The sequence below is a fragment of the Sceloporus occidentalis genome, unplaced genomic scaffold (genome assembly GCF_023333645.1).
Source record: "Sceloporus occidentalis isolate IW3139 unplaced genomic scaffold, rSceOcc1.0.p SCAF_91, whole genome shotgun sequence".
NCBI classification, from domain to species: domain Eukaryota; kingdom Metazoa; phylum Chordata; class Lepidosauria; order Squamata; family Phrynosomatidae; genus Sceloporus; species Sceloporus occidentalis.
This window is the reverse complement of record NW_028317071.1, coordinates 1,221,855-1,247,124: the sequence shown is the minus strand read 5'-3', so window position 1 is coordinate 1,247,124 and position 25,270 is coordinate 1,221,855. Positions and strand designations below refer to the sequence as shown.

Genomic DNA, 25,270 nt, shown 5'->3' with positions numbered 1-25,270 from the left:
AAGCCGCTCGGATTCCCAGTGATTGGGCGGTATATAAATAAAAACCTATTATAAACTTCCTGCGGAGACTTTCCAATTCCATCTTTTTTTAGGGACTCTGTCTTTGCAAGGTGAGCTGCCTACATGGTCTCCTCACCTTCAGGTTAATGGGAGGTGCTCTATGAGGTCAGTCAGGGGTCATAGTACAGACCGCATGTACCCAAAATTTTATTAGAACCAAACTTGATAACAATGTGACCCCTCTGTGAACTCGTCTCATTCCACCTAGTGGTCACACTAGGAACATACCCCATCTGTACCTGATAAATGGCGTAGCGGCAAGGCGTGTTCGAAGACGACAAGTGGCGGCCATTTTATTAGCGCCAACAAAAGGTTTTGGGATGGTTGTGACCCCTCTGAACTCATCTCAGCCTCCTGAAATGAACAGTTCAGAGGTCCACTGCGATCTGGGCACAAGGACACAATGTGCAGAGAAAGCAAAACAATTTTTACTGCCCACTGGTATGTGTGAAAACAAGAAACCATCCAAATATTATCAAATGTGGTCAATGTGGTTCCTTTGGGCAGCCACACAAGCCACCCTGCGTGCCCTTGAGCCAGTCACCCTCTTGCAACTGAAACCACCTCAGAGGGTAAAAGGAGGGACCGACAGAAGAACACCATGTGGGAGTTCAGTAGAGAAGGGTGGACTATCCATCAGCCAGGCTCTGGGATGTCATGCATCAACTGTGGGCAAGACGAGGGTCCTGAAGAGAAAAGGGCCCCTCAAAATCACACACTTCTTGAATCACATGCCCCATCTCTAGAACTGGCACAGCAACTGTAAGCCCTTAACCCTTCTCCCCCCAAAAAACATGTCTAGACCATCCAGATCAAAGATTACCCAAGGTCTTGATTAAGAGAAACTGGATTTATTTGAACAGACACTTATGCAACAGCTATAAAGGCCATGATAGGTGCTTGATTATGTTTGGGGTAGAGGGGAGAAACCTGCCATGACCTCATGACACCTCCAAAGCAACTTCATCCTTCAAAGGCCACTCCACCCTTGAGATGGTGGCACCACCTCAACACACCTTAAGTACAACTGTGAGGCACCCCACACATACACCTCCAGAGCACAACTGCACCCCCACCTCCCCCCCTGCTTTTCCACAGATTGCCTCAGTCTCGTGGAATGTAACAACCACCCTTTGCCTGCAACAGAAGCATCGGCCCCCAAACCTTCCTCGGATGTCTGGGGCATCTGGTTCTTCCAATCCTTTCCCCTCAAACTTGTCTTTTAAGAAAGAAACTCTAGCACAGTAATTGAAAACATGGCACAAAGTTGAAACACTGTTTTTCAGAGGGAAAGGCAGGTAGGTGGACTGTACAGGTGACAAGGCTGAGCAGCACATGTCACTGCTGTTCTGGGCGAAGAGGGCAACCAGTCAATGAGATTCAAAGCAGCAATGGCTCTGGAGCAGAAAGGTGGTCAAGGAGGAGGAAGTAACATTTGCCTCCTGCCCCTCTTCTAGGATGATGCTTGCCTTCTTTGGCTAGAATCACCCTTGCAATCACCCTTGCAGTCATGACAACAGCCCCTCTGCCCTCACAAGCAACCATGTGGCATGCCTCAGGGCTGCTTTGGGGAGGGAATACTTCTTCAGAGGTTTCCCTACACCAAGTAAACCACCCTGCTAGGAAAAAGGCCAATCTTCTATGCATGAGGAATCTTCTTGTGTAGGGGGGGTTGGTGGGGCAGAGCTGCTGCTTCTAAGAACTCCACAGCTGCAATCTCCCCATTTGTGCAGCAGCATTATGAAAAAGAGCCAATATCCCCAGCTGCTGTTCTCTGCCCTCATGTGGCAGATGCCACCACACCAACTTCCTCCTCTCTCCCTCGAGCTGGGTGTTGTCAGTTTCCAAATTGGACTGTTAGCAGTTTACAAAAGAGCTCAGAAACACATAAGCAAAGCTGACTTTCAAGGTGTCCCTAGACTAGAGATGATCTGGAATTTACTAGAATTAAGATGCATCAAGAAGTATTTCTCTTGCAAGAGAAGCAAATATTCAAGCTAATACTCACAATGCTTCAGAAGGAGGCACTCATGGACCAACCTCCCAAAATACAGACATCAGACAGGCTAGGTCTGGCTACCAACACTGGCTCCTGCCTTCCTTTCTAAGTAACAGCTACTCCTAACATCAACAACACTGAACAGGACACAGATGGGGAAGGGGCATTCACAAGGTCTGCAGGAAGCACCAGCCCGGGCACAGCTGGGTGTGGGACACAGCTTGGTCCTTCCTCCGGCCACTAAGACCCAAGCACCAAATGTGTTTTTGAAGTGAAGACTTGCTTTCATGGCAGTGTAGTTGGACATTACTGTGTCCGCAGTTGATAATCTAGGGCACAAAGAAGGCTTAATGAGCACAGCTTCCCTCAAACTCTGTGCTCTCATGTAGAAAGCGTGACACCTCCCTACTTCGCTGCCCTGGTTCACTCTGAGACTTTCCACCCGGCCCCTGATACCTAGAGGTACCCCCTCCTGATCCTGCCAGGAGGGATGGACTCCTCACAATTACGCTCTTTCTCTTGCTCTCTCTCTTGCTTGCACATTGCTTGCACAATGGAAGTTCAGTTTGGCATGACCCTTGTGCCTGTACTATCCCCATGGAAAACATCTACACATATCTATGCACACACACACCCAAGGACACTGTTCCATTTCCCCAGTACTTTCTTAGTTGGGAAGCAGGCTGCTGCAGCCAACAAAGTAGTAAGCCTATTGTCAACACACCTCCATTCTGGGTGATGTAGCGCACCCAGGGCAATGCCTGATAGCCACTCTTTTCAATGATCTTCAAGTAGCGGACCTAATAAAAGAAAAAAATCGGCATGTGATTTATAGACCTGCCTTGAGGGGCTGACCCGCTCTGCTCCCCCTTTCACAATCCCCCCACTCATCTAGCAGTCCTTTCAGAGGCCTGTCATCAGCACTGGGCAACATGTGGCCTCCATTTTCCTCAAAGATTTACTTCTCAAAAGGGGACAGATGCGAAAAGGCCAAAATCATTTTGATTTTAAATAGTTCAGTTCTCTGAAGTAAATTATTTCTACCACACTCTTTGTACAGCTTTGTCAGGAAAAACAATATGTAACTACCTGAGCAAGCTAAATTAGTGGTGTTTATTTATACATTGAGTAGAGGTTGGAGGGGTGTGTGTAGAGATTTCTGCAAGCCGCAATCCAAAAATGTGACCTTTCAACACTGAAAGAGAACCAGAAAGACAAAAGCAAATGCAAAGATAAAAAATCTCTCTCACCTGGATTCCTGAAGTGGTAAAATATGGAATTTCAAACTTGACACTGATGGGGGGCTTGCCCTCTTTGTCTTCAGCTTCCACACTTGGGAGCCCAAAATGAGCCCTCATCAAGTATTCCTTCCCACCCTGCAAGAAAGAGGGAGCAAGACACTGACATTGCTCCTCCCTGGCTATCAGGTAAGAGTCAGAAAAATGGTCCCATGGAGCCCCCAAACCCACCCAGCTCACTTCGGACTGTGGAAACAGTCCAGAGTGGGTCCCCAGCAGGTTAAAGCAAATGAGCATGAATCTTCCCTTTAAGATCAGGGACAGGGAAAGCCCACCTGGGCCCTTCTCAGACCAGCAAATTAAAACTGAGGTCTATTTTGAGTGGTCAGCCTATCAACAGAAGGGCTGCCCAAGATGTTGCCACAGAAACTTCCCTCCCTTGCAATGGGAGGCAGGGGCCTGGGCCAGCTTACCGGGAAAGACTTGACGGACCAGACGATGGCGCTGTTCTCAGGCACCCACTTGACACTGCCAACAGTCGTTTTGAACTTGGGTGAGTCAGCATCATTTGGAACCGGAATGTGAATCTCCACATTGTTGGCTGTGGATCTGCGCTTGAACTGGCTCTTGGCCTAAAAAGAGTTCAACTCTCCATCGGCATTTCAGCCCACCTCCCTTTCCCTACATCTCAGCACTGTAAACATTTAAAACCCGAGATAGCCAGGGAAGGGATTTTCACTTCATTCACAGAACTACTGAACCATTCTGTTCTGAAGCTGGAGATGGAATCTCAAGCATGAATATGCAGATTGTCATCTGTTAAACCTTTCCTTTTTTGAAGAGCTCTGGATCAGACCTAGGCGAGCTCAGCTGAACAATATAAACGACATCTGACATCTCAGCTGAACAACATAACTGACATCCTACATTCTCATCCTATTCAAGAATGGTTGGGATCCTTTACACTCTCTGTGGTACGCTCAGCAGTGGATGACACAGCCCTTCATGGGCACCTTTACTAGGCCTTCCGAAACAGGGTGTCTCCACCACAGGTGCCACTATTCCCTCCAAAATTTCATGGCCCTTCAAGAGCCACTGCTCACCAGCAGAAAGGAGTTGCCTGGGTTCAAGGGAGCCTGCCTAAGAGGCTTTGACACCTCACTGCCCAGAAAAGCAGAGGCAAGTGGGGAACACAAGCCCCCCCCCCCCCCAGGTTTCCACTGACCTTGATCATGTACTCAATGCGGCTGTGGGAATGCTTTTCTATGACTGACTCAATCCAGATCAGAGGCTTCACCTACATATAAAGAAATACAACAGAATCCCACACCGACAAAGTCTGTGGCTGTGGCAGAGCAGAGCAGGGGTTGGGGATGGAAGTGGAGATAGTTTGCAAGCACCTGAATCACAGAGAGCTCTTCACTGGAGGCAGCGGGGAGACACCTGGCAACCAGGCCTCACAGCTTTCATCCAAAGATCTCTGGATCGCCTCACCCTCATGACTACCACTACTCACAAGAACACAATGGAACACTATTTTATTCCTCATGATCCATTCCCACCATGATCCATTCCTGGCATAAGAAAACACCTGAAAGCAGTTGCTCTCAAAGAGAGATGGGGGAGGGGAGAGAGCATGCACTGAGAAAAGAGACTGTTTGCGTCCTAAGATCACTAGAAACTTACATGAGTATTAAGGCGATAAGACATCAGCTCAAACTCCCCATCAGGTGGGATAAAAGAAATGGTCCTGTCATTTTCAAAGCGGGAAAGGCGAACACACTGGTGGAATTTCACGTCCTCCAGTTCTACAGATTTGCTTTTGCCACCTGACCGGAGAAGAGAAAAAAAGATCCTGGCTTGGAAAATATGCCAACAGCAGGTGAAAATAAAGCAGACCTTCACACAGGAGCAGAGTCAACACGCCACGTGGCTTCATAGGACAGCCCACCAACCAATGCCCTTTAACCATTTGACTTTTAAAAACACCCCCACTCACCCTAAACCCTGCCCAGCCCAACTTCACTCTCCTCAAAGGCTGTCCTACAAGAGGGAGGGCAAGAATGGGCAAGAAACTCCCATGTGGGAAGCTGCAGTAAACATACTCACGGCCAGTGTTGTCAAAGAGAACTTTGTCATTTAAGCCAAGGCGGAGCTCAGGCATCCCTGACAAGAAAACTCTCATCTTGATGGACCCCACGATCTCACTGCGCAGGACGTTCCCATTGGCACTCACCTGAAGGAAGAAGGGACCAATCCAGGACCGAGACACTGAGATGATTCTGCTTCTAATGGTGGACTACTCCCTCTACACTACTCTCTGTGTATCAGGTTGGAGAACCTGGTACCTCAAAGCCTAATGCAGGTCCCCTCAAAAGGCCAGCCAAAAGGCCAGTGTTCTCATGGCAGTCACTCTGCTTTGCCTGGACTATTAGACTTGTTTCTTTGTCCTCTGGTGTTTCAAGTGCCCAGACACCAGAAGGGAACAGGGCTGTGGACCAGCTCCAGGTTCTGCACCCATCCTGCTCTCACAATCTTTTAAAAACCTGAAGTCCACTACAGAGCTCATGGAATACAAGTGATCTAGTTGCTTTGTTTCTGTATTTATTTTTAACTGATTTTTGAAAAGAAACTAATTTTTTGCAGAAATGGAAGAGCCCACATTCAATTCCCAGCCACAGCTCTAATTAAAATAGCAAGTGAAGCCCCGGTGGTCTACCCCTGGCTGTCATCCCTGCCATCTCTGCAATTACAGCATTATTTCATGGCTTCCCAGCTTTTGTAAAGGTTTTCCCCCTTCTAAAAAGGTAAAATGAAACCAGCAGATGGATTTAGGTTCCATCCCTTTGCCTTTGGTCCTCTTCAGACTTTGGCACACCAGCTTAAGATCTAATGACAAGAAAAGGCCTCTGCATGTTGCTTAAACTGGGTGAGCGACCCTGGGCTGGGAAAGGGTCCTCTGCCCTTAGTCTGAAAGGCTATAGAAGAACCAACTGTCCATCCTTTTCTCAGGGGCCTTCCAAAATATTTGCATTCATGTCTTAACTGCCTGCTGATATTTAAAAAACCAAAAAAGCATGCACATACCAAGAGATTGACAGATTCTATGACATCCAAGAAGACCTCGTTTTTCCTGTACTTGATCCCCTCAGACCGCCAAGAGACAGCATTTGTAACTGTGGCAGGAGGACGGGGCGCGCCTGTTTCCAGCTTGTGGCCTTCTTGTGTTATGTACCTTTTCAATCAGAGGTAAAAAAATTCAGAGCTTTTCTGTGCATTTTAGCACCTCATGTGTATAAAACTGAATGGATTTGTAAGTCAGGCCTTGGTGAAACATGCATATCTTCTAGAAAGATGAACAGCTAAGTGTCATGCACATAGGCCTATCAAATGAATACTGCTAAGGAAGTCCAGCCACATTGTTCTCACAATTCCCAGAAGTAGATACTGATATGTGTTTTCCCAGGGAGCACAAAACTAGTAACCCTCAAGAGCAGGGGTCGGCAACCCCCAGCCCACGGGCCGGATGCGGCCCGCGGAGGCAGCAGGACCGGCCCCAGCCCGGTTCTGCCGCCGCCGCCGCCTCCTCCTCGGCCGCACAACCGCTTGACCACGCTGCCCTCCTCCTCCTCCACCACAGGGAGGAGGAAGAGGAGGGCTGCGTGGCCTGGGGCAGAGGAGGCAAAGGGGGAAGCCCATGTCGCCCTCCCCGCACGGTCCTGCGCCACCCTCCCTGCCTGGCCCGCGCCGCCCACCTCCTTCTCCTCTGCCTCCTCCGCCCCACCCCCAGGCCGCATGGCGCATGGAGGAGAGGGGAGGAGGAGCAGAAGGAGGAGGAGGAGGGGGAGCAGAAGGAGGAGGAGGAGGAAGGGGAGCAGAAGGAGGAGGAAGAGGGGGAGCAGAAGGAGGAGGAGCAGGAGGAGGAAGAGGAGGAAGGAAGAGGTGGTGAGTGGCCAGAGGCCTCAAGGTTTTTTAAATTTTATTTTGTGTGCTTTAAGTGCTAACAAGTCTCCCTTGCTTTGACATTGATAGTGTGGTGATGATGATGATATGAGTCAGCTTGAGAGGCATGCAGGCACTGTTTCAGAAGCCGAGAGAGTGTCACCTTCCAAAGTGTGTTTTGGGTGCTTTTAATGCTAACAAGTCTCCCTTGCTTTGACAGTGATAGTGTGATGATGATGATATGAGTCAGCTAGAGAGGCATGCAGGCACTGTTTCTGAAGCCGAGAGAGTGTCACCTTCCAAAGTGTGTTTTGGGTGCTTTTAATGCTAACAAGTCTCCCTTGCTTTGACAGTGATAGTGTGATGATGATGATATGAGTCAGCTAGAGAGGCATGCAGGCACTGTTTCTGAAGCCGAGAGAATGTGACTTTCCAAAGTGCCTTTTCTCTGTGTTTTTGGTTCTTTAATGGTGATATTGATATCAGAAAGCCTCTGAGGCAAGGCCAGTGTAAATTGCTGTGATTTTTACAAACTCATGCACAATGAAGAAAAACCAAAGTCCCTTGACCAAGTACACACTTCTGAGAAGTACACTTGGTGCAAGAACGGTGAAACCACCTTGACATGTTCAATATGCATAGCCATGTTAAACCATGCTAAGTGTTAAACCCAAGGTGTTTGGTTATGGAATAAGCCTCTGAAATATGCAAGAGGCCACGTTAAGTAAAGCCATGTGACATACCCAAACGTGCTGTTGTGTGTGTTTTGGAATGCAGGTTGGGGGTGTTTGGCCAGAAAGGGACCAAGGAGGAGAGGGCGGGCACACGCCTCCTCCTCCCTGCGGGGCTTCGGTGGAAGCTCCGCCCCCGGCATGCGGCCCCAACCCCAGAGAGTGGAAGCTCCACCCCCTGGCTTCGGCCCCCCAGTTGTCTGAGGGACAGCAACCCGGCCCCCAGCTCAAAAAGGTTGCCTACCCCTGCTCAAGAGAGTAAAAAAAAGATCTTGACAATTGCAATGGTCTCATGATGCTGAAGGCATCACCATCGTCTACCCACAATCCACCTGTACCCCAAGGGCCCTTGTGCTTTCCACTCTGCCCACCCTGTTGCTCAACTGGACTCCTCTAGCACTGAGTCCCCTCCCACTAACTGCTGCCTGTAAGCAACCAGACCAACACTCACTCTTGTAAAATTTTGCTGTCAGTGGTCTGTGGATAGCCAAAATCCATGAGTTCATCCAAAAGTTCATAAATTATCACAAAGTTATCCCGAATGCTCTCCTCTTCCAGCTCTTTGAAATATTCAGAAAATACCTGGAAAAATACAAAATCAGAAAATAGCATAAGGTTCCTAATACCCCAAAAGCTGTCTCACCCTTTCTTGAAATTTAAACTGCTTTGACACCACAGTAAGATGTTTCAAGGAGGGAAATGCACGATATACCCCCACCCCAATCAGCAGTGCCCCTCCCTTGAGACTCTTTTCTGCCTTTGGCTGTCTCAGTGAAGGACAACTAATTCCAGGCAGAAGGTGGAGGCCCTCACAGCCAAAACCTACCAGTCAGTATCTATCAGCATGCCACACTAACCTGAACAATCTTGTAGAGAAACGAGAATACCAAAGAGATGCAGGCATTCTTCTTAGAAGTGGCAACCACTGGAGATCAGGTTCAGGAACTAGTAAAAGCCAGGACGTTTTCAAGTTGTTTCTTATTGACTCAAATTTTAAATTTAGTCATCTTGTCCTAAAAAGAAGCATCTACCCCATTTTATGAAAACTATTTAAAAATGTATGTTTAAGCAGCAGAAACATGAGGTAGATTTGGGTAGTCAAGAAGCCAAACAAGCCAGCTGGGCACTGCCACAGCTAACAGAACTAATTCAATTCTAGGCAGCATGAATAAAAGAACAATGTCCAAAAACAAGAAGCAATAGCATTACTTGGACAAATAACCTTTGGAGTACTGCATCCAGTTCTAAATACTGTTGACTGAGAAAAATAAGCAAAGTAGAATGTGTCCCAGGAGAGAACAACTAAAATACTATTCTTTTAATATTGTGAGTCCCACATGTGGGAAAAGAACAGAATACACATCAATATAAATAATAATAATAATAATAATAATAATAATAATAATAATAATAGAAACCTGAAGGCCAACACGTACAAGGAAAGACTGAAGGAGTTGGATATGGTCACCCTGGACAAGAGACAATGACAGTAGCTTGTTTATTCATTTTATTCACATCCTGCCCTTCTCCCAAATAGGACTCAAACTGATATTCTAATGATCTTCAAATATCAAATAGACTAGGAAACAAAAATATTTGCTGTTGGATCATGTCTCTGCTCTCTGGAACAAGAAAATAAAATATCAAGAACTGATGTTTTGGATTAAATTCCTGGTGACACGAGCTGTTTGACATCTCCTTGTTGATTTATTACAATGATCTTTATAATAAAAAAAATGTATTATTTCAAGAGCTACCACTTATTCAGGGATGCTGTAGCAGTGGCTTCCCTGCTTCCTCAGAGGAGCTACACTACTTCAGAGGTCTCTTCTGGCCCAATGGCTTTATGTATTGTACTCAGCAGTCTCAATGTTTTCCTTGAAAACTCACGTCCAAAACAAACTGCAGAAATAATCCAGTTTGAGACCTTTAACTGCCCTGGCTCATTGCTAGGGAATACTGGGAATTGTATTTTATAGTGGCAACCAGAACTCTGTCAAAGAAGGCTAAATGTCTCACAAAACTACTATGATAGCCCTGTTTAAGTACTTGAAAGGCTGTGATATTGAGGATGGAGCAAGTTTGTTTTCTGCTGCTCCCGAGACTAGGACACGGAAAGAGATTCCACCTAAACATTAGGAAAAATTTCCTGACAGATTCTCTAGCACTAAGCCAGGACAGTTAAAGCTGTCTCATACTAGATTATTTCTGCAGTGTGTTTTGGACCTCTGTTTAAATTAAAGTGGCCAAGAGAAATAGGGCAAACCTGTGCAGCCTTTCCTGCTGTGGCCTAAATCTTCAAGAAATGCTATTTATGTCTGACCAGGAATTTTCTTCTTCCCTCCAAAGAGGAGGCAAGTGACAAGCAAGAACTGAGCTGAATTGGACGGCTCTGAGAAGCTGGCTGCCATGATTGTAGGAGGAATCATCAACTGTAGCTATTTCTTGAGTCACACCATCCTAAAAGAAGGTGCTGAAGAGGAGCCCTGGCTGGAAAAGGTCCCTTCAAAAATGTTTGTCAGCACAACCTGGTGTCCACCTGAGGTAGAATGGTTAAAATTGAGAATTTTAATATGCTCAGTAGTTAAAAATTACAGTGTTGAAATGTATTGAGAGCAAAGGTTGTTAGTCTAGGTCATGTCAAATCCTCTGTTCTGGAATGTAAACAATTCTGGAATGGCTCAGGACTTGTTATTATCCAAAACAAAAGGAAAAAATACAGGAGAGTTGGAGACAGTAAAAGGAAAACATATAGATAATAGTTTTGCCACAAGAGACATAAGCTTTGAACATCCAATGAATGTAATGTTTAATTCAATTGTAACCAATGAAATGTGAATTGTAGTTTCCTTTGTTTAAAGTACTATAAAAAACTTGGTTCACTTTAGAATCGGGGTCCCAGTAATTTGGATGAATTTTCTATTGGAAACGCTGTAGCAAAAATAAACATGTTTCCAATCTCCAGGCCTCCCTGCTCTTTATAAAATAAAGTTCTTGTTTTAAATTAATCTATAACACTCCCAGAAGACTCTTCGTCCTCTTCCTCTTCTTGACGGCAAAATGTCCCGCTGCCAACCCCCTTCCTGGGCACCTTGGCAAAGGATACAGTACAAGTTGTTGTGCTTGATCCACATGAAGCGGACGCCTCCGTGGGCCAGGATGGGCGAAAGCGTCCCTTCCTCCTCCTTCTCCATAAGGATAGGCATGAAATGCTCCACTTCCGACATGTCCACATCCCCGCGGTAATTCCTGCAGATGAGCACCTAAAAACAAGGAAGAAGGAGGAAGAGGACCACCGTCAGCAGCACAAGAGGAAATGCCATATATACTCGACTATAAATTTAAATCATATATAAGTCTAGGGCATATTTTGGAGGCAAAATTATGGATTTTGATATTACCCGCAGCTAAGTCAAGGGTGAAACCTGGGGCACACAACAAAGAATCTAAAATATGAAGCAAAGGAAAACAATGCCAAGGAACTTACAAAATTCCAGCAGGCACAATTATTTACATTCACACTAAAGGCTGGATAGGTGAGAGAGCAGAGGAGGGGTCAGTGCTTCCAGGACAGATTACATTTTTGCCTTTTACCAAAGGATGGTTCCTTTTTTGGGAGGAAAAATTAAAGCACACTACTTATATTTACCTGCAGATAAGTTGACCCAGGTTTCTAAGGCCAAGTTTTTGACTAAAATTTCTAGACTTATAGCAAGTGCATTTCTATATTGCTTATCAGTGCACTCCCTCAATGGTTTACAAAGTGTAAGCTAATTGCCCCCAACAATCTGGGTCCTCTTTTTAGCAAACCCCTTGGAAGGATGACAGCCTGAGTTGAGCTTGAGCCCCCTTAGCTGGGATTGAACTCGCCCCCTTATGGTTTGTGAGTGAGTGGCTGCAGGACAGGCATTGAACCACTGCACCATCGGGGCTCCTCATATTGGCTAGGCACAATATCCCTGTGAATATGGAAAATCATAAAGAATAAATACTGTGTTTTTACCTGAGAGGACGCCTCTCTAGGAATCTCTAGGTCCTCCATGGCAACTCTGTGGCCAACGTCTGACAGACATTGGCCATAGAACTGCATTGGAGGAGCTACAAAGGCCTAGTAGAGTGTCCTCTCTAGGAATCTCTAGGTCAGTTGTTCCCAACCTTCCTAATGCCGCGACCCCTTAATACAGTTCCTCATGTTGTGGTGACCCAAACCAATGAAATTATTTTCATTGCTACTTCATAACTGTAATTAATAGGTGTTTTCCAATGGTCTTAAGTGACCGCCATGAAAGGGTCATTCGACCCCCAAAGGGGTCCCGACCCACAGGTTGGGAACCACTGCTGTAGGTCCTCCAGGGCAACTCTGTGGTCAACGTCCGACAGACACTGGCCATAGAACTGCACTGGAGGAGCTACAAAGGCCGAGTAGAGTGGTCTCTCTAGGAATCTCTAGGTCTTTCGGTGCAACTTTTAGTTGAAAGTTGGCCACAGAGTTGCACTGGAGGACCTAGAGATTCCTAGAGAGGACATATTAATCAATTATCACAGCCGCAAATATGGAGGGCCGAGCGGAGCAGGCGGCTCCTCCCTCCGGACGGCTCAGGAATGGAAGCAGGGAGGGCGTCCGCCCTTCCTCCCGGAGGCCCTCAGCCGTTGGGCCGGAGCCTTTTGCCTCACCTTCCCCTTGAGGTCCAGTACGTAGACGGCGCTGGCAGACATGGCTCCTCTCAGCCACCGCCGCTAGAGAACCAGTCCTCCTCAAGCACACTTCCGCTTCCTCCCGAAGCTACACTTCCGGCGAGAGGACGCCAATCTTGGTTCATAGACTGGGAAGGGGCCCTTCGTGGAAGAGGCGGGACACGAAAGCAGGACAGCCAATACGAAAAGCCTGCTCCTTCGCCGCGTTCACGTCAGCGCCTACCAACCAATGGGAAGTTTTCCGGTCCCAGCGCTTCCTCCTCGGCTTGAGGAGGCGGGTCCTGATGACGCTGCGCGCATATCGACCAATAAGATGCCGGCTCGCGCGGATGGACAGCTGCGGCGCCCGATGGGGAGCCGCCTTTCTCCCCGCCCGCCCAGCCCCCCGAGGCGAGGAACATGGCGAAGACCTACGACTACCTCTTCAAGCTGCTCCTGATCGGCGACTCCGGCGTGGGCAAGACGTGCGCGCTCTTCCGCTTCAGCGAGGACGCCTTCAACGCCACCTTCATCTCCACCATCGGTGCGGCCCCGGCTCCGCCCCGTCGCCTTGGCAACGCCGCCCATCACGATGCCATGGCAACCCCGCTCCCTCCCCCACGAGGCTCCGGCTGCGAGGCCTGGGTTAGAATCTTGACCCGGGCTGAAGGGCGCGCACTGAAGCACAAGGCAGTGCTTGCCCAGAGGAAGTCATTAGGAGCTCTGCCCTTTGTTTAGTTCGTCCCCGAGCCAAGCAGACCCCGGCTGTGACCCGGGGGGAGTGGCTGACACTCTCCTTCCTCCCCTTCCTCCGCAGGGATCGACTTCAAGATCCGGACGATCGACCTGGATGGGAAGAAGATCAAGCTGCAGATCTGGTAGGGCCGAGGGGCGGGCGGCTGGGGTCCCGAGGCAGGGTCCCCGGGGCTCCTCCGGCGGAGGAGGAGGGAGGGAAGGAGAACCGCCTCCCGGGGGGCTTGCCTGCCTGCCTGCCAGCCAGCCTGAGGGGCTCCCACCCACCCAGGCTGCGTCCACATTGGGGGAATAACCCGGTTTGGCATCGCTTTAACTCTTTTCTGGCTCAAGGCTATGGAATTCTGGGAGTTGGAGTTTGTCGTGTTCTGCTCTGGGCCCACAACAAACTCCAACTCCCAGAATCCCATAGCCCTGAGCCAGACAAGAGTTAAAGCAGTGCCAAACCGGGTTATTCCCCCAATGTAGAAGCAGCTCAAGCCACCCATCGCGTGCCCACTAGTCTCTCTGTCTGTCTTTCCTGCAGGGACACGGCTGGACAAGAGCGCTTCCGGACCATCACCACGGCTTACTACCGGGGGGCAATGGTGGGTCCGGGGGCTTCTTTTTCCGTGGGGTGGGCTCCAGCATCCCCTCCTCTCCTCCTCTGCTGCTGCCTCTGCTCCCCCTTCGCCCTCCTCCCCGGCTCTTCCTCAGGGGTTCCCTTTTGCTTCTGGATTGTTTAAGGATTTCCACCCAGCAGCCCCCTTCCCTTCCCTGCCGGGTCAGCCCTCTCTCCCCTGAGACATGGCTTCTCAAACCCACCGGCAGCCGTCCACCTCCATTCCCCCCCTCTCTCTCTCTCTTCCTCAGGGCATCATGCTGGTGTACGACATCACCAACGAGAAATCCTTTGAAAACATTCAGAACTGGGTCAGAAACATCGAAGAGGTATCAGGCCCATACCTGTCATTAATTAGGAAAGCCCTCGCTATTCAGATGGTTCATCTCTGGTTCTCTCAGGTGCCTCTTGAGCACAGACCTCCCGGAGGGCCTTGCTCTGAATGTACGCAGGCCTTCCCTGAGAGCATCGAAGGAGGGCACCCCTTGGGCTGTGGCTGACAGTAAGGGCTGTTCGACAGTGGAACACACTCCTTCCTCAGAGTGGTGTCTTCTTCCTTGGAAGTCTTTAAGGAGAGGCTGGATGGCCATCTGTCAGTGGGGATGCTTTGATTGAGAGTTCCTGCATGGCAGAAGTGGCTTGGAATGGATGGCCCTTGGGGTCTCTTCCAGCTCTATGATTCTATGCTGCGGGAGAGCCCTGCTTCAGCCTTTGGTATCTCCAGTGGGGATGGTGTTTTTCTTTCATTTGAATCCCAGCATTCTTCCAAAATGGGACCCCAATGAGATTGGGAAGGGGATACAGTGGGCCCTTGCTATCCACACAGGATCTGTTCCGGATCCCCTCTCCGTTGATAGTAAAAAACGCAGTCCTGTTCTTTGTGCCACCACATGCACATACGCCCATTGCAGGAGCTCAAATCCACAGATGGCAAGCCCACCTTGGTTAGGCTTGCCATATCCCGCCTGGGGGCGGGACTTTCCCAGTTTGGGGTGGGGCCACACGGTCCCGCCCCGGTTTGGCCCCTCCCCCGGGACCTCCCCCCCCCCCCAGCAAGGCCCTGGAGGCAGCTCCAGCCCTCCCCATGGCTGTGTGCCTCCCTGCCTGGCTTAGCCTAGAGAGCAGGTCTTAAAGACATCTGCCACTCAGAGCTATTGCCAGCCCACTTGGTATATATACCCTGCAAAAGGCATTACTTTCAGGTTACAGTGAGCAAAGAAAAAAAGGCCATCAATCGTTCCTGTTTCCCTGGGAGTCTAAATGCCTCATCTTTTAAATGTCTGCCACTCAGTATTGTTGTAATTCTTTATCACAGGGTCATTTTTGAGGCCCTAAACACCTTTACTTGTAATATGCAAATTTCTCCCGAAGCTGACCAATGAGAAAGAAGCAATCAGCCCTCCATTTGCGTTGGTTTTCAATGGCTTGGAAGGAAGAGATTTTGCCTTGCAAGCTGCTGGTAAATAATAGAAGGCTTTGGGGTTGCAAAAGGCTGCAGAAATAGTTTGACCCCCCCCCTTAAACATCCATGGCTCAGTGCTATGGGATTCTGGGAATTGTAGTTTCTTGTGGCACCAGAGCTCTTTTGACAAAAGGAGACTGAATGGAGGCGTTGCCTGGCTGGGGGCAGAGCCTCTTGCCAGCAGTGAGAAGGCTGCGATGATGAGGAAAAGCAGGGGCTCCTCTGGTGGTCCTGGCCACTTCCCTTGGCTCCCTCCCTCCTCCTCCTCCTCCTCCTCCTCCTCCTCCTCCTCCTCCTCCTCCTCCTCCTCCTCCTCAGAGCTCATTCACACTCCCTGGCTTTTCTCTCCCCCCCCCCCCCCCTCTGCACTTTGAGACCCCTTTAACTGCCAAAGCTCAATGCTCTGGAATTCTGGGGTCTGTGAGACATTTGGCCTTCTCTGTCAGAGAGCTCTGGTGCCACAATAAACTACAATTCCCAGGATTCCATAGCACTGAGCCCTGGCAGTCCAAGCAGTGTGTTTTGGACACAGAGATCCTCCAAATGAATCCAGTCCCTAGCTTTTATATCTCTCACACACACTGCAGGAATAATAACCCACTTTGAGACTGCTTTAACTCAGTGCTAGGGAATCCTGGGAATGCTAGTGTTTGGGAGACATTGAGACTTCTCTGTCAGTCATGGCTCTGAGGCCACAATAGACTACAATTCCCAGGATTCCCCAGCACTGAGCAGTCTCAAACTGGACCATTTCCTCAGTGTGGATGCACCTGGGGAGGAATTCTGGGCACTGCAGTTCAACTACGTTTGGAGGGTTATGGGACTCCCTGTCAGAGATAGCTCTGGGGCCACAGTGTACTACAATTCCCAGCATTCCCCAGCACTAACCCAGGACAGTTAAGTCACTCTCAAACTGGATTATTTCCTCAGTGTGGAACTCTGGGCATTTCAGTCCAGCATTGTTTTATTTCTGCAGTGTATTTTGGACCAGAGACAAGGTGACCAGGCATCCTCCTCCTTTTCCAGGACATGTCCTCTTCTGTCAAATTTCAAAATGTCCTCCATTTGGATCATGGCTAAGAAGCATGGATTTATAAGTACATGGGTGTTTTTAGCTTTTATTTTTGGCCATGTCCTACATTTTTTTTGCTTGGGTGCCCTACATTTTGGGGTGAGGGCATTGGTCACCTTGGTCAGAGAGCTTTCCTGGGGTTAACTGCCATTCTGCTGTGGTGCTGGAACAAACCACCATTCCCAGAATTCCATAGCATTCAGGCAAGACAGTTAAAGTGGTCTCAAACCAGATTATTTCTCCAGTGTAGATGCAGCCCAAGCCGTTTGCCTCTCTTATGCCTGAGATTTCAAAGCCCAGCCTTGGCACCACAACAAACTACAAATCCCAGGATTCCATAGGATGGAGCGATGAGAGTGAAAGCAGTGTGGCAGCAGCCTAAGTGTGCTTAATGCATTTCTTAAGATGGTGCACCTCTTGCCTACAGAGTCTCACAAGACTTTTTTGTTTAACAACTTGTACCCATTAACTCCATTTCATGTCTCCTTTATTTAGTGGGGAGGAATACAGACAAAACAAGTCAAAATGAAGAAAAACCAAAGTCCCTTGACCAAAGGGTTTGGTTGTGGAATAAGCCTCTGAAATATGCAAGAGGCAATGTTAAAATAAAGCCATGTTCAATGCTCAAATGTGCTGTTTGGAATGGGGAGAGGGGGTGGCCAGAAAGGGAAGTACATTTCCGTGATCTGTCTAGGAATAATGTCAAAATGTCCTCCATTTTGATCATGCCTAAGAAACATGCATTTATATTAACATTTCTAAAAAAGCCTCAATTTTTTTGTGTGTCCTCCATTTTTAAAAAAAATGTGTCCTACATTTGAAAATGTTGTCCTGCATTTGTCCTACATTTGTCCCGGTTTGGAGGTCCTCACTTATGGCAACCCTAACCTTGGTGCAGGCGCACTATAGTTTCATTCCTGGGAGTCTGGAGACATATGGCTGCGCAGCGGAGACCATTGTGGGCCAAATTGGTCAGTTATTCTGGTCCAAGGCAACACCCCTTCCTTAAGCATTTCTGGGCCATGCTCTTGACAAGACCAGTTTTCTCTGAGCAGGAAGTGTCACCATAAATGATGTTGGTACCAGCAGTATTTAAATGATGTATCCAAGAGTTCAGCAATTAATCCCAGTTTATAAGCGTTATGAGAGGAGGGGTCTACAACCCATCAGGAGGGAGGGTGGAAGCTGTAGACCCAAAAGGTAACTTTTCAAAGTATGAATCTCCCCCTTCCAGGGAGTATTGCATTGTATTTGAGTGGGGAGTGGCCTGATAAGGCCCCAACTCCCAAGTCAAGGCCCCAGCAGAACCTCATCACAGGGAAAAGCTTCTGAAGGCCAGCAGCCACCCCCACCCCATCCCACAAAAAATGGCTTTTTCCTCAACCCAGAGGGAGAAAGTGGATGAATTTTCTGCTATAATAGAAAGCTATAAAAAGATGGAGTCACCTTGGTCAATAATAAATACGGTAGTTTTTAGAGTGAGGCCTGAAAATTAGAGCAAAGGAGTAGAAAGTGCATCTTGACCTGGTAGGAAGCTGGCACCAGCGAGCAGACATAACTTAAGATAAGGAGGCATCTGTTGAAGGCTAAAGGAAGGCTACTGAATAACTAAGGGAGGGGTAAGGAGTAAAGAATGCAGTTTTAATGTATGCATGTATCTCTGTCCTGATTGTAAGAATTCTGTATGTTTATAGATTTTAAATTAGCCAATAAGGTGTATTGAAGAAGCTCCTTTGTCTAAAATAGTATAAAAAGAACCATTTTGTTTTATTTCTTTGCCTCAGTCTCTGGAGTGTTAATCCACTGAGGACATTATTCTTAAGAATAAAACTTTGGGATTCTCAACATTCTGGGTCCCCGGCTTATCCTGTTTCGTCAGGACCTGTGGCTTTGTGAGAGAAAGTCCCAGGTTACTAAGAGTTCCCAAGTTTTTATTATAAAATTGAAATTTTTCTGTAACAATCACAGGATAGAGAAATCTCCTTAAGCATGCTAGCTATGCTTAAGATTGTTTCTCCTGGCTGAGGCCAAGTTAACACCTTTCTCTTCTCTTACTTCTGCCAGCATGCGTCCCCAGATGTGGAAAAGATGATCCTTGGAAACAAATGTGACATGAACCACAAGCGGCAAGTGTCCCGAGAACAAGGAGAGAAGGTGAGGCCAAGCAGGTGGCACTGGCCTCCTGAGGGCTCTCTGCCAAAGGGTACTTGCCTGCAAGGAAGGGAGGCATGGGGGCATCTTCAGTAAGGAGGCTTGTTGAGGCAGGAATGGAATCGGGGTAGGCATACCAGGCAGGCCCAGCCAATCTCACTATCATTGAAGTTAGAATTACTTTTCTGGACTACAACTCCTGCAGCCAGTATGGGCAGTTCCTGTCCCAACAAAGAAACACTGCCAAGTTCCATTTATTATTTTTTCAGGGTAGCCCACATTTAATTTGCTGTTTGTACACAAACACACACTCCACTATGTGGGTTACATTAGGTCCCTGAATGTCTTGGGGAGGGAGTGCATGTTTGTCTCACTTGTCTTTTAGCTGGGGCAATGGCCTGTGGCAGGGAGTTGGGCCCAGGGAGTTGGATTCTTAGTGGAAGGGCTGGATGAAGAACTGGTTGGCCATTGGGTTGTTCTGCAGCCCAGACATTCTGTTGGATTGTTGGAGCAGAGCGAGCAAGCAATCAGAGGCTACGTTCTTTCTAAGACTACATACATCTGTACACACACACACATTAGTACAACTTGAGCAGCAGAGAGACCCTCTGTCTGCTTGCCACTCTGGCTTGAAGAGAGAGCAAGCTTGTTTTCCGCTGCTCCAGAGACTAGGACCTAGAACAATGGATGCAAGCTACAGGAAAAGAGATTCCACCTCAACATTAGGAGGAACTTCCTGACAGTAAGGGCTGTTCTACAGTGAAACACACTCCTTCCTCGGAGATTGTGGTGGAGTCGCCTTCCTTGGAAGTTTTTAAACAGAGGCTGGACGGCCATCTGTCAATGGGGATGCTTTGACTGAGAGTTCCTGCATGGCAGAAGGGGGTTGGACTGGGTGGCCCTTGGGGTCTCTTCCAACTTTATGATTCTATGTGGCTGAGAGCAGGATGGAGATGCAAGGGAAGCTTAGAGCTTGGAAATATTACTTTTTCTGGACTAGCTGAGCAGTGGTATTGTGGGAGTTGTGGTCCTAGAAAAGTAACAGGGAGGTTACAAAAACAAACAAATATAGACAAAAATATGAGCAAAGAAATTGGTAAGAACGGAAGCCATGCTTTTCCTCGTTCTTTGTGGAGATTATTGATTTCCAAAGGCCTTTGGCTAGGCTCTTCTTCTTTATTTGGAGGGCCACCATTGCCACAAGAGAGTCTGTGAAATACATTTTTATTGATTAATTAAACAGAACAAGAAACCGGGTCAGTGAGCTGTAGCTAGGACATTTGCATCCAGATGGTGTGACTGGAATATGGATTCCCACATCATAAGAATTTTGCCTTGATGGGGCAGTTCTGTTTCTAAAGGAAATCTGGTACAAAAGGCACCAGCACACACATTTCTTGCCTGTGCAACTGACCCAGTTTTTCTTCTTTGTTCAGCTGGCCAGTAGCTTTGGGGTGAAGTTTATGGAGACCAGTGCAAAGGCAAACATCAATATAGAAAATGTAAGTGCAGCTCTTTCATCTCATTAAGCAACATTTCAGCCCAAACTGCCAAGGGACATCATCCTACACATAAATCCAATCCTCTTACACAGAGGTGTAATGATGGACAGGCTATCTCCCACCATTCTGAACCAACCCACTTGCGATCCTTCTCAATGCACAAAATCTGCATAAGGCTGTATTTGTTGTCCAAGTTTGCTTTTCCTATTCTGGAATTGTGCTGCATATACTAATGGACTAGGGTGCATAAACAGGGGACATCACAGGGTGAATATGGCACTTGATCATCCCAGCAGATTAGAGGAGAGCAAACATTGCCCGCATTTTCAAAAAGGCAAAAAAGAGGATACCAGCAATTGCCACCCAGTTAGTCTGACATCAATACCAGGAAAGATTCTGGAACAGATCATTAGACCGAGAGTCTGTGAACATTTTGAAGGGAATGTCATAATCACAAAGAGTCAGCATGGTTTTTTGAGAAACAAGTCATGCCAGATTAATCTGATCTCTCTCTTTTTTAAAAAATATAAAATACCAGCTTGGTAGACAAAGGGAATGCTCTGGCTATTGCATATCTTGATTTCAGTAAGGCCTTTGACAAGGTCCCCCATGATATTCTTGTAAACAAACTACCTGTAGTAAAATGTGGACTGGATAATGCAATAGTTAGTGGATTTGTAATTGGTTGACCAGCTGAACCCAAAGGGTGCTCCACAATGGCTCCTTTTCATCCTGGAGAGAAGTGACCAGTGGGGTGTCCAGTGGGGCTCTGTCCTGGGCCCAGGGCTATTCGACATCAGTGGCTTGGATGACAGAAATGGGGACATCCTTATCAAATTTGCAAATGGCACCAAATTAAGAGGAGTAGCTAATACCCCAGAGGGTATTAAAGTCATTCAAAATGACTTTAATAGATTAGAAAGCTGGGCCCAAACTAACAAAATGAATTTCAAAACAGATAAATGTAGGCACTACACTTAGGCAGAAAAAATGTAATGTATAGATATAGGATGGGGGATGCCTAGCTTAACAAGATTACATGTGAAAGAGATCTAGGGATCCTAGTAGACCACAAGTTGAACACGAGTCAACAGTATGATGTGGCAGCTAAAAAGGCTAATGTAATTCTAGACTGCATCAACAGAAGTATAGTGTCTTGATCAAGGGAAGTAATAGTGCCACTCTATTCTGCTTTGGTTAGGCCTCACCTGGAATACTGTATCCAGTTCTGGGCCCCACAATTCAAAAAGAATGTTGATAAACTGGACCATGTCCAGAGGAGGTCAACCAAAACAGTGAAGGATCAGCAAACCATGACTTCTGAGGACAGACTTAAGGAGCTGGGTATGTTTAGCCTGGAGAAGAGACAGTTAAGAATTAGTATGATAGCCCTGTTTCAGTATTTGAAGGACTGTGACATTGAGGATGGAGCAAGTTTGTTTCTGCTGCTCCCGAGACTAGGACATGGAAAGAGATTCCACCTAAACATTAGCAGGAATTTCCTGACAGTAAAAGCTAGTCAACTGTGGAACACTGCCTCAGAGAGTGGTGGAGTCTCCTTCTGTAGAGGTTTTAAAACAGAGACTTGATGGCCATCTGTCAGGGGTACTTTGTGTGTTCCTCCATGGCAGAATGGGATTGGACTGGTTTCTTTCAACTGTGTGATTCTGTTCTATAATTCTATTTGGGGAACAGAAAAGAATAAAGGGTAATCTCTACTGAGCATGGGGTACATTTAGGTTTCCTTTGTACCAGTCAACAGAGTCCAGAAGCTTCACAAGATGCATCTTTTAGCAGGGAAGCATTTTTCAATCCTCTTACATGACTGTATTTCTTGGTTCAATTGTAGGCATTTTTTATGCTTGCCAGAGATATCAAAACAAAAATGGATAAAAAGCTGGTGAGTTGATGGGCAACTTGCTTAAATGTTTCAGGGGTCTTGAGGAAATGAGCCGGCTGAATTACAACAGATATAGAGCCATTGCAGAACTGTATGAAGTTCCCCCCAAATCTGTCAAACACACAAGGGGCTAGTTTGCCCACCTTGAGAGGTTGGGGCACCACCTCACAGTGGAAAACCCCACTTGATCTGATGATTCCAGGGAAGCAGTGGGTTTGAGCCAAGAGCCCAGGCTAAAGCAGTTAACCTCCCTAGCAGCACCCACTGTGCAGGAAGACTGTTTTTGGTCACTGATCCATTTAGGAAATTCAGTGGAGCAGAGCCTCTGCTTCTTTCTTCCTTCATGTAGCCCCTCAGCTGATAGATTTCAATCCAAGAATTTCTCTTCAGTAATTCTTTATATCTTTAGGAAGGCAATAGTCCTCAACGAAGCAGCAGCACCAGCAGCACCAGCAGCACCAGCAGCCAAGGGGTGAAAATCAGCCCAGACCTGCAGAAAAAAGTCAGCTTCTTCCGATGTGTCCTCCTCTGATGGCCCAGCCCTTAACATGAGCCTGGCTCAACACCTTTCCTGGACTTGGCCTGTTTGCAAGGGTGGCCTTCTTGTTCTCTCTCGCTCTTTCTCTGGCCCCTTGCAACACACCAACCATGCTATGCCCATAGTAATGGAATGGAGAAAGCAGCTGCTTCTTTTGGTGATTGACTCTGTGCTACAGAAATCCACTCTCTTCTCAACACTTCTGAAAATGCATCATCTAGCATGAGGAAGAGAAATGTGATCTGACAAATATGAATATTTCATTACAAACATCTCTCTCTCTCTCTCTCTCTCTCTCTCTCTCTCTCTCTCTCTCTCTGGGATTTGTTTTTTCTATGTATGTGTTCTCAGTTTATCAGAAGAAATAAGTTATAATCAGAGTAATGCTAATTGATTTCCCTATTGGTGAAAGTAAGGATGTGGGGCACAGTCATCTTTATGGGGCTGAATTCTACAGCCAGCTAAAAGCACTGGATTTTGTAGCAGAATGCCCCCAGCCTCACTGTGAAGCCAGAAAGCTTTTTTGTCCCCTTCACAGAGAAAGGCCTCTTGGTCTATTCATGATGTGCTCCTGGCACTCCTTCTAGACACTCCTGTTGTAGTGTTGCACAATGCCTCAAGATGAAAATAAATATTTTTGTAGATAAACCAGTGTTGCACTCTTGCCTGCGAGGCCTGAGTCTCTTCTGGGGTGGGGAGTTCCCTGTCTCTGTCCACCGATGCAATTGGTCTCTTCTGCACACATGATCTGGCTTTTGGGTTTCCTTGGTTTCACTAATCTTGTAAGACACGCTCTTCCCACCCTGACTTCCCTTCTTGACTCGCCTTCTGCTCCCAGTTATGTGGGTTTTGTGAGGTGGGTCAGGCTGAGAGGGAGAGAGGCAGATGAGGCCCTGAGATGTGTTTCCTGCACCTGACTTGAGAAGAGCCCTGTGTCTGCCCTGAGTACCACCTCAATAAGGTCATTTGAAGACCACATCAAGGGGACAGCCGCCTCCCGATCCCTCCTCAGGATTATCAAATGTGTTGCCACTACCATGTTTTTAGTGACATCCATAGATTTTCATGATCTGTGCAACCAAACGCTTTACTTATAGGCTATAAAACACTCACCTAGAATAATAATAATAATAATAATAATAATATATTTATTTATTTATATCCCGCTTCTTCTGTTTTGGGGATCGAGGCGGGTAACAACAAATTTTGTACAATACACAACAATAAAAACAACAAGCCCCACAAGACCCCAGCCCAACCCTCCCTCCCAAGTATAAACTTAAACAAAACATGGTTAAAAATATATATAACAATACATTGAAATTAATAAACAATTCATGAATGAAAAAATAATAAGAGGAGGGGGATTCAATTGGTTCTGGACATATCACTCAGGGAAGGTCTGCCGGAAGAGAAAGGTTTTTGTCACCTTTTTGAAAGCCTCGAGTGAGGATAATTGGTGAATCTCTTCCGGCAGGTCATTCCAAGTTTTTGGAGCGGTGGCAGAGAAGGACCTCCAGGAATTTCACCGCCAGTCTGGTCTTTCTAGATTGTAAGAGTTTTTCCCGGAGGATCAGAGTGTATGGGAAGGATTGTATAAGAGATGTTCCTTCAAGGAGACTGGACCCAGGCCATGAAGGGCTTTATAGGTGATAACCAACACCTTGTACTGAGCCCGAAAGCTAATAGGCAGCCAATGTAGTGATTTTAAAATAGGTGTAATATGGTTGAACTTGGATTTTCCGGCGACCAGTCTGGCTGTCATGTTTTGTATCAATTGGAGCTTCCAGGCGTGGCACAAAGGTTGCCCCATGTAGAGCGCATTGCAGAAGTCAAGACGAGAGGTTACTAGAGCATGTACGACCGTTTCTAGGTCCTGCTGCTCCAGGTAGGGATGCAACTGGCGTATCAGCCGAAGCTGATAGCAGGCAGTAAAGTGACGAATCCAGGAGTACCCTCAAGCTGCAGACGCAGTCCTTCAGGGGAAGTGCAAACCCATCTAGAACTGGTGAACTTATCTCCATGCCCATATTGGAAAGGTCTCCGTAGGGATGCTCTAGCCCTTTCCATTTGGAGGGCCAGCCCTCTGAGAGGGATTCCTAGAATGTATCCATACGGAGACACAATGGTTTCCAACTGGCAAAGGAGTCAGACGAGGCTGCATCTTATTGCCTTACCTGTTCAACTGTAAGCAGAACACAGAAGAAGGTGGAGTGAAAATAGGAGGAAGGACTATTAGCAACCTAAGATATGGAGGTGATACTATAGTACTAGCAGAAAACCTCACAGACCTGGAACAACTACCGAGAAAGATCAAGGAAGAAAATGCAATGGCAGGCTTACTGTTGAATGTTTTACAAAAATCCAGAAATAATGATCACAAATAATCCACACAATTTCAATCTAGATAATGAGGGAATAGAAATAGTAAAAATTATCATACCTGGGATCAAACCTTGACAGGGACAGGGACTGCAGTCAGGAAATCAGAAGAAGGTTAAGAATGGGGAGAAGACCATCTATGAAAGAACCAGAAAAGATCCTAAAATGCAAAGATATATAATTGAGCACAAAAGTTAGAATCATACAAGCCATTGTATTCCATGTTACTATGTATGGCTGTGAGAGCTGGACAATTAAGAAAGAA

General features: G+C 47.1%; 2 protein-coding genes across 9 annotated transcripts; one reads left to right on the top strand and one right to left on the bottom strand.

Annotated features, from left to right (window-relative positions):
- Positions 1 to 367: 367 nt before the first annotated feature.
- Positions 368 to 12,873, bottom strand: AP1M1 (adaptor related protein complex 1 subunit mu 1). Of its 2 annotated transcripts, XM_089496500.1 has the most exons (12): positions 12,645 to 12,868; positions 11,077 to 11,233; positions 8,828 to 8,895; positions 8,422 to 8,552; positions 6,385 to 6,532; positions 5,407 to 5,533; positions 4,984 to 5,126; positions 4,523 to 4,594; positions 3,771 to 3,929; positions 3,310 to 3,435; positions 2,784 to 2,859; positions 374 to 2,388 (listed from the first exon to the last, which is right to left on the bottom strand). In XM_089496500.1, the coding sequence occupies exons 1-12, from the start codon at positions 12,684 to 12,686 to the stop codon at positions 2,366 to 2,368; spliced, it is 1,272 nt and encodes a 423-aa protein (XP_089352626.1). In that variant the 5' UTR covers positions 12,687 to 12,868; the 3' UTR covers positions 374 to 2,365. The 2 variants fall into 2 exon arrangements, with proteins under 2 accessions (XP_089352627.1, XP_089352626.1); XM_089496501.1 differs by lacking the exon at positions 3,310 to 3,435 and having other exon boundaries at positions 368 to 2,388; positions 12,645 to 12,873.
- Positions 12,874 to 13,052: 179 nt separating this feature from the next.
- Positions 13,053 to 23,271, top strand: LOC149284525 (ras-related protein Rab-8A-like). 7 transcript variants are annotated; one of them, XM_089496513.1, is made up of 8 exons: positions 13,053 to 13,188; positions 13,462 to 13,522; positions 13,924 to 13,984; positions 14,250 to 14,327; positions 18,597 to 18,686; positions 20,120 to 20,185; positions 22,035 to 22,085; positions 22,495 to 23,271. In XM_089496513.1, exons 1-8 carry the CDS (start codon positions 13,065 to 13,067, stop codon positions 22,615 to 22,617), a joined length of 654 nt encoding a protein of 217 aa, XP_089352639.1. In that variant the 5' UTR covers positions 13,053 to 13,064; the 3' UTR covers positions 22,618 to 23,271. The 7 variants fall into 7 exon arrangements, with proteins under 7 accessions (XP_089352639.1, XP_089352638.1, XP_089352645.1 ...); XM_089496512.1 differs by having other exon boundaries at positions 13,900 to 13,984; XM_089496519.1 differs by lacking the exon at positions 14,250 to 14,327.
- The last annotated feature ends 1,999 nt before the right edge of the window (positions 23,272 to 25,270 follow it).

Excerpts from the sequence above, each read along its gene's own strand:
- AP1M1 (XM_089496500.1), bottom strand. The coding sequence starts at position 12,686 with ATGTCTGCCAGCGCCGTCTACGTACTGGACCTCAAGGGGAAG. Across the intron at positions 11,234-12,644 it reads TACTGGACCTCAAGGGGAAG|GTGCTCATCTGCAGGAATTA; the intron begins GTGAGGCAAAAG and ends CCTTGTTTTTAG. Across the intron at positions 5,534-6,384 it reads TAGAATCTGTCAATCTCTTG|GTGAGTGCCAATGGGAACGT; the intron begins GTATGTGCATGC and ends TTCTTCCTTCAG.
- LOC149284525 (XM_089496512.1), top strand. The coding sequence starts at position 13,065 with ATGGCGAAGACCTACGACTACCTCTTCAAGCTGCTCCTGATCGGCGAC. Across the intron at positions 13,189-13,461 it reads CACCTTCATCTCCACCATCG|GGATCGACTTCAAGATCCGG; the intron begins GTGCGGCCCCGG and ends CTTCCTCCGCAG. Across the intron at positions 22,086-22,494 it reads CAAAAATGGATAAAAAGCTG|GAAGGCAATAGTCCTCAACG; the intron begins GTGAGTTGATGG and ends TTATATCTTTAG.